This window comes from Zootoca vivipara, chromosome 6 (assembly GCF_965207765.1).
Source record: "Zootoca vivipara chromosome 6, rZooViv2.hap1.1, whole genome shotgun sequence".
Classification (NCBI taxonomy): domain Eukaryota; kingdom Metazoa; phylum Chordata; class Lepidosauria; order Squamata; family Lacertidae; genus Zootoca; species Zootoca vivipara.
The window spans coordinates 52,648,430-52,656,611 of NC_142589.1; the positions used below are offsets into that span (position 1 = coordinate 52,648,430).

Genomic DNA, 8,182 nt, shown 5'->3' on the forward strand with positions numbered 1-8,182 from the left:
GAAAGTCAATATTCTTGTAATCTCAACTGCCAAATAACTTAATATATGGAGTGAAGAAAAGAAGTACCTTCTTTATGCAAGTCTCACTGCTTGTTTTGGTTTGAATTTATTATTATCCACCCACTTGCATTTCATACCCAGGTGTTCCAGTGCAGAAGTTCAAAATCTGGAGGAGAAGGGACATTTTCTTGCCAGTTCTTATGGGTTGACAAGTCCACCTTAGGGCCCCATCTCTGCATGTTCAATGAGCACCTTCACACAAGCAATATAAATCAGAATTGCTCCCACTGGATATGTTTGAAAAGAAGGTATACAAGACAACATTTATTCTGAAAACGAGAAAATGAATTTGTGCAATGAGACGGCTCCACCAAGAAAGGCCACTGGGGGGGACCTCTTCTAAGTTATCGTGGAATAAGATGTCCTTCATCATACCCACCACAGCACACAGCAGTCAGCGCTTCCGCCTGAACTGGAATTTGTAAATAGCTGGCTGGTTTACAGTCTCTTTCTTCAGCTTCACTTTGTGGGCTTTGTCCTGCAATTAGGGGAGAAGAAAGTGAGGCTTCTTAAAGCAACATACCCTTCTCATAAGGCTCAAGAGAGAAAAGCCAGACATTGGAGGGCTGGGAAGCAGCAAGGAGTCAAGCAACCCATCTTAGATCTCTCAGTCTCTCAAATTGGTTGTGGAGCTGCCCACGTCACCCTTGGGAAGCAGGAAGGGCTGACTGATCCTCTCTGGAGACACACATTGACCCCCTCCCATGTTCCCTGGAAAAGAGGGAACCAAGAGCAAAGGGGAGCAATACTAGGTGGAAGGCAGAGACACAGTTTGCTCCCTCACCAAAAGGTCCTTCCGGGTCTGAAGCTTTTGAGCGATGACAAACATCTTCCGCTCCCTCTCAATGCGCTGCTTCAAGAGGTTGTACTGACTCTTCCTCTGGCGGGCTAATTTCTTAAGACAAAAGAGAGAGAGATAAACACTTATTTTTTTGGCAATGGACAAAAACAAGTCCTCCCTGAAACGCCAGGTGTCTCCAACCGATCTTAAGGAGAAGACACTGTGCTCAAGGCTGCCTCCAATTCTTTCTTGGTGGGTTAAGTGAAAGTTCCCAGCATACCCCACTTTCAACCCTGCAGGCAAACCTTCCCCACTCCGATGCCCTCCAGATGTTGTTGGACTACAATTCCCATCTGGTTACAGGTAGGTAGCCGTGTTGGTCTGGATCGAAGTAAAATAAAAAAATTCCTTCAGTAGCACCTTAAAGACCAACTAAGTTTTTATTTTGGTATGAGCTTTCGTGTGCATGCACACTTCTTCAGATACAGTGAAATGGAAGCCTGGAAACTTCCATTTCACTGTATCTGAAGAAGTGTGCATGCACACGAAAGCTCATACCAAAATAAAAACTTAGTTGGTCTTTAAGGTGCTACTGAAGGAATACAATTCCCATCATCATCCTTGACAAGAAGTCATGCAAGCTGCTGGGAGTTGTAGCTGAGCAAGGGCACCTTCACCAGAGCCCATCACACAGCTAAATATTCAACATGTGAAAAAGCAGGATAATAAGTGGCCTCCTGCAGCCAGATTCTCAAGAGAAGCCACAGACACCCTGCAGTCAAACTTCTCCCCTGGATTCTCAAAGGGACCTTCCCAAAGGAGCATCTTCCTTTCACTCCAACCCTTCCTAACTATTCACAGCAGTAGGCCATGGAAGGACATAAACATACCGGGCCAGTGGGAAGGTGTGGGTTGACAAAAGCAGGCAGGCTGTTCTGGGAACCCTGGAGGTCTCGCATCTCACCAAAGCAGGCGCAGAGGGAGCTTGGGCCTCTCCTGTGGGCCTGGCTCAATGCCATTTCCGGGGAGCATGTTGCTGATCCCCACGGCACCCAGGCCCCAGGCTGCCAGACCCAGCTTTCCCGAGCAAGGCCATCTCACGGCAGGTGTGAGCTAATTAGCACCACTGAGGAGCACAGATCCAGACTTGTCGCACCTTCAGAAGGTGACTCAGATCTCCTGGAAGAGGAGAGAACCCACCAGTCTGAACTAGCACAGTGACTTCAGCAATATGCCAACAGGAGGGTGGGACCTTATCTCCCATCTCCCGCCACAGCAGTCTCTGCCTCAGCAGTTCTGGATGGCCTCTGCATTCCTCTCAGGCTGCCGGGTATTGCCCAATGTTTCTGCTCCTCAAGGCTTCCTCCTCCTCCATATCCCAGGCAGGAGTCATGTGACCTTCTGCAGAGCTTCCTGATAGGCTGGAGCCTATCAAACTGAAAGGGGAGGAAGAAAGGGGGGAATCCCCTTCCCCCACTCTCAAACACGCTGAGCAGACGTCTGGCTCCCTCTGGCCCATTTCCCAAATCCTGCAAGCCTGAAGACTATAAATAAAATCAGCAGCCGCCAACCCTGGGCTGAGAAATATTTCCCTTCTTATCCGCCTACCTAGATTAACACGTCACCCCTGTATCTGCAGGGAGCCGAGAGAACTCCAGCACCTCTCCACTAGTCCTCATGGCACTTGGGGCAATATTTAGCATTACACAAAGTACCCAGAGTAAACCCCTTGAAATTAATAGCCGAGATCCATTCATTTAAGTGGGTCCACACAGAGCAGAACTCAGCTGACTACAAGCCAATGTATGCAACCACGGCTCAGGACAAGAACATGGGTCCTCCCGCTTTGACACCCTCAGTTTAGCTCCCAAGCAGAAGCCTCTGGGGGGCTGATAAGCAACAGCTGCACAGACCTTCAACTGGGCCTGGGTGGTGGCCCCCCGAACGGTTTCCTTCCGCAGAGTTTCAAGGGTCGGCCGGTTGTACACTCTGCCCACCAGCTCCGGCGCAGTGTTCAGATGGGTGGCAATGTCAAATCTTTGCACTGGAAAAAAGGAAAGGCCCTGGGGTTGGCAAAGTCAGCCAAGAAACACCACTCACCAGACACTCAAGAGCCCTAAGGAAGGGTCATGCAGAACAGGAAGCAGCCTGGGGGCTTCTGAATACCAGGTGCTGGAGGGCACAGGAGGGAGGCCTCTTGTGCTCAAATCCTGCACTCATAGGTTTCCCCCAATGGGCATCTTGTTGGCCATTGTGAGAGCAAAATGCTGGACTAGATGGGCCCCCTTTGGCCTGATCCAGCAGGCTCTTCTTCCGCTTGCCAGCTCCCTCCCTTCCCTTCTTCCAACTTTCATCCCACAACCCTCACAACATTATTCAGCTCAAGTGCATTAGAGTCAAAGGAGAAGGATGAGAAGGAAGGCTCCTCTGAAGGAAAAGTAAACAAGAAAGAGGAGGTGAGGAGAGAGCAGCCAAGTGCCCCCACCCACCGTACATGCCCCTCTTACCTTCCTTCTTTGTGTCAAAAAAGAATGTGTGCTTGTTCGGCTGCTTGCCCTCAGCTTCCAGCAGGTGGAGCTCCGACTTCAGCCTTTCAATTTTCTGAGAGAGAAAAGTGACTCAGTCTTCATCTTTGCTGGGAGCCACAGAACCAGGCGAGCTGGAAGTGGTGGGGCAGGACCAGAACTCAAGGAAGGGCACAGGCTTTGCACGCAGACTGTGAAAAGCAAAGTCCCCAACACCTCTGCCTGACAAGCAGCGGCCTGAGTTACCCCAGTCAGAGTAGGCAACAGAGAACCAGTGGGACCAATAGGCTGGCCTGCTAGAAAGGAGGGTCCCCAGGCTCCCTGAGGCCATCTGTCTAGGGCGGCCTCCTAGCACAAGGCATGGCCATCCAGCTGCCAGGCAGCTCTCCACGATCATTCATCCACAAAAACCAGACCAGGGTGCCTCACACAAAACAGAAGCACGGTGGAAAGCTTGGCACATAGCTCTTGCAAGCAAGCCAAGCCACATATAGGACAGCCAAACACAACTCCACACATGGTAGACCAGGGAGCAGCATTTACAGGGGTTACTGTTAACCCTTCACACACCCACAATAAGTGCCAGGAAGTAAACTCCCTTGAAGTCCAGTGGGAATCCCAGAGGGTGAAGGGAATGTGCTCTGACCTTGACTTCAGCTACCCGCTTCATCTCAATGTATTTCAGGTCCTGTGTCTTCATCAGCTTCTGCTGCTCCAGCGTGGTTTCTTCTTCCTGCTGTTTAATTATGTGAACTCCATCCTGCCAGTAAGAAAACGTACATACTTTCTGGTCAGACAGAGTCAGTGGCGCCATAAGGGTTTAGATTGGGCTGGGGCAACAGAAACCTAAAATGACAACAATCTCTGCAACAGATCTGACTGGTTACACTGTGGAACAAGCTAGTAACCCCCCTTTTCCCTTTGGCAAACAAACAAGCAAACAAACAGAACAGGAAAATTAAACAGGAATACTCCAAAGACAAAAATAGCAAAGATGGGATTTCTTATGCTCCACAAGGTGTAGGAAAGATGGAGCAAATATACAGGTGCAAACAAGGGCATTTATCCCTACCACCACCCAGTCAATCAAGCCATGAAGGTCAACAGTAGAATCTACACTGCAACTGTCTCTCCCCCAATGCAGCCCCACATAAGAAGAGTCCATCCATCTGGATGAGTCCAAAGGCCTATCTAATTCACTTCTTACAGTGGCCAACCAAATGCCAAACAGCAAGCCAATAAGGAAAACTTTAATGCAACAGCACTCTCCCCACTTCCAATTTGCAGTAACTGGTATTCAGAATCAGACTGTTTCTGACAGTGCGAGGTAAAATAGAGCCTTCCTCTATGCTAGGCATCCCCAAACTCGGCCCTCCAGATGTTTTGGGACTACAACTCCCATCATCCCTAGCTAACAAGACCAGTGGTCAGGGATGATGAGAATTGTAGTTCCAAAATATCTGGAGGGCCAAGTTTGGGGATGCCTGCTCTATGCTTTTGTCTAATCTCTTTTAAAGCTATTCAAGTTGGTCACAGAACACACACACCCTTCAAAAATAGTCCCATCCTATTCTCTACTCAGGCTAATAAGGCTATTTGATCTGCTATCAGCTTCTTGGACAAACAATCAGGAAGCCATGCCCCCCCCCTTATGCAGGGCTGCTTCCCAAGGCAGACTCTCACCTGGAGCTGCACACGGGTCATTTTGTAATAGAATTCATCCGGGTTCTTCTCCTCGGCCTTCCTGCGAAGCGCCTGGAGTGCTTTCTGCTTCTTATGGTAGTCACTGAAAGGCAACAAAACATCCACATTAGCACAGCCTTTCCACACAGTGTTTCCTCCACAGAGAGGCTACGAGTGGGCTAGAAAAGGGGGAAAGGGAAGAGTTGCTCCTTCCTTTACGCTTCTGAATATCAGCTGCCAGGCATCACAAATAAGGAAAGTGCACTCAGTTCCTGCTTGGAGGCTTCCCACAGGGATTTGGTTCTCCACTGTCAGACTAGGATGCTGGACTAAAGAGGCCTTTGGTTTGATCCAGTGGCAGGGCTTTTCTATTTCACTGGGAACTAATGCAAGCCTCTGCCATGAACACGCAAAGTACTACAGATGATTAGGGGAATGCTTTACCTTCCAAATGTTCCAGATTAGTTTACTGTAACACACTCCACATGGTGCTGCTCATGAAGACAACTCAAACCTCAATTCGTTCAATATGCAGCAGCCACATTGCAGCCTGGGGCTCCATTTAGATGGCACACAACCCATATTTTAAAACAACTACATTGGTTGCCAATTTATTCTTCGCCCCAATTTTAGCTGCTCACAAAAATTGGGCCCAATATTTATTGATCAATAATAATCAATAAAAATACTTAACTGAGGTTCTGCGCGCGCCCCCAACAAAAAACCTGCCTACGTCCATGGCGGAGACCCCATTTCCTTGCCTGCTGCAAGAAAAGCCTTCCTGTTCATCAACTGTTGAGCAGAGAAGTGCAGTGGCGGAGAGCTCCTGCACACCATTTTGGGGTCAGCACATTTAAGGGTCAAACTTGACACAGCCAAATTAGTGTGGTGCAGTGGCTAGAGTGCTGGACTAGGGGCCTGGGAGACCAGGGGTTGAATCCCTACTTGGCCATGACACTCACTGGGTGACCTTGGGCCAGTCACTGCCTCTAAGCCTAATCTACCTCACAGGATTGTTGTGGGGATGAAATGAGGATGGATGAGTATTAAATGAAGAGTAATGAGAACCATGTACACCACTTGGAGCTCCTTGGAGGAGATGAGATATAAATGCAATAAATGATGATGATGATAATCACATTGCTGCTGTGCAAGATACTGGCAGGTCCTAGTGAGCAGCTGCAGGAGGCATATTGTGAGAGTGAGAGACATTACTCACTTGGCACGGAGCTTGTAGTCCTTCTTCTTTTCAAGGATTCCAAGTTTCTTTCGGGAAGCTGGCTGGGAGATGGGGAGCAGGGAGAGAGAAACAAACACACATGGGGAGAAGTGCTCAATAAACATAGTAGGTGGATATATGTGCAAGGTGTCTTATTTAAAACAAACAAACAAACAAGTAGACTACTTAAACTGAAGCTTATGCTTGTTTTATAGCACATTTATTCATACAGTAAAGGCCTGTAAGCTCAGTGGCAGGGTGCCTGTTTTCCATCCAGGTCCAATCCTTGCCAACATCTCCAATTAGGCCTGGGGAAGGACCCTGGAGACTGACCACTACTGCCAGTCAGTGCAGACCATATTGAGCGAGGTGGGCCTTGGTTGTCTGACACCCAGCTACCTCGGAAGGTGGTGCTCTCTCCTCCACTGGAGGTTTTTAAGCAGAGGACGGAAGGCCATCTCTCAGCGACGCTTTTGCTGTGATCCCTGCATTGCAGGGGGTTGGACTAGAATGAACCCTTGGGGTAGGGTCCCTTCCAACCGGGCATTTCTATTGAACTTCTGGAACGTTCGCAACGAACCAGAGGTCCGTCCGTAGGGGAAGAGGGAGGAAACCTTCGGGTTCCCTCCTAATGCAGCTCCTCCTCATACAACAGGGAGGCGTCGGAACTCGGAAGCGACACCCCCCGAAGCCGGAGAGAGGAGCTCCAGAGACGCCGCGGCCTCGGCTCCTGAGGGGCACCCTGGTCACGACCTTTAACCTCTTCCCCACCCAGCCAGGGCGCAGGGAAGCGACCTCTAAGCCAGACGAGGCCCCTGCGGGGATCACTGGCCCTCCTGCTGAAGGCAGAGCCCAAACCTGGAAGCGACACCCGAGACGGGCGGGGAGGGAAGAGAGGGAGAAGCCGCCACCGGAGACCGCCCGCCCGCCCCGCTCCCCGCAGCGCCTCTGCCTGGTCCGCCCACCTGGCTCCGCTCGCGGTGCTCCCGCTGGCGGGACTTGCCCGCCTTCTTGAACGCCGCCGCCATGCTTTCGCGAACCGGGCACTTCCGCGCCGGCGACTTCCGGTCCCCATCTCACCCACTTCCGCTCGGCGGTGACCGAAGAACTAGGAACGGGCAGAGGAAAGCGCGTGCACGGATACAAGGAGAAGCGACTCCTTCCTTTGGGACGGAACGAGGGAGAAGCGTCAGCCGCGGGGCCAGCTCAGGAGACTTTGCCGGAATTCCTCACTCGAGCTCGCCCTGGTACCAGACGAGGAAATACAGCTGCCTACTCCCATTCACCCCATGCCCTAGATCAGGAATCTCCAACTTTTTCAGATCCTGTGAGGTTTAAATGTGGCACGAGTCCTGCTGCCCTTGAGTTCAGAGTGGAGGGAGGAGGGTGTGAGAGGAGCCCCCACCCCCAGTTCCTCATTCTCTTCTCATTTGTGGTGGAACAAAGCTTATTTTTAGGGTGTTGCTCCCCTGCCCTAGTTTCTTATTCTTTATTTTCTATTTTGGCTATAAAGGACATTTTTATAACAATTACATTCCGTTGTGTTGTATTCACGTTATTGAAATACCCTCAAATGCAAGATCTTAACCTAAATGTTCCGAACGTAGATGCAGGGGCTCAGGAGAGAAGCGCTCTAGGAAACAGGCACACAGTAGAAGCAATGGTCAGTGCCTGGAGCGCCTACCGGTAGCAGAGAAGGCACTGGAGCGGTTTGTGAGGGGCAGAGGGAGGAGAGGGGATGGGTGGTGTCCCCTGAGTACTTGTACCTCAGCCTGGGAGGACCGTAGTGCACTCTCCTTCCCTGGAGGTTTTTAAGAAGAGATTGGATGGCCGTCTGTCAAGGGATTATTGAGCAGTGATTCCTGCATTGCAGGGCGTTGGACTAGATGACCCTGGAGTTCCTTCCAGCTCTAC

The 8,182-nt window shown here is 50.4% G+C and overlaps 1 protein-coding gene across 1 annotated transcript; it reads right to left on the bottom strand.

The window, feature by feature from the left end:
- Positions 1-292: 292 nt before the first annotated feature.
- UTP11 (UTP11 small subunit processome component) lies at positions 293-7,324 on the bottom strand. The gene is made up of 8 exons (XM_035120432.3): positions 7,234-7,324; positions 6,269-6,330; positions 5,050-5,152; positions 4,013-4,126; positions 3,349-3,442; positions 2,755-2,885; positions 845-955; positions 293-538 (listed from the first exon to the last, which is right to left on the bottom strand). Exons 1-8 carry the CDS (start codon positions 7,294-7,296, stop codon positions 455-457), a joined length of 762 nt encoding a protein of 253 aa, XP_034976323.1. The 5' UTR covers positions 7,297-7,324; the 3' UTR covers positions 293-454.
- Between the last annotated feature and the right edge of the window lie 858 nt (positions 7,325-8,182).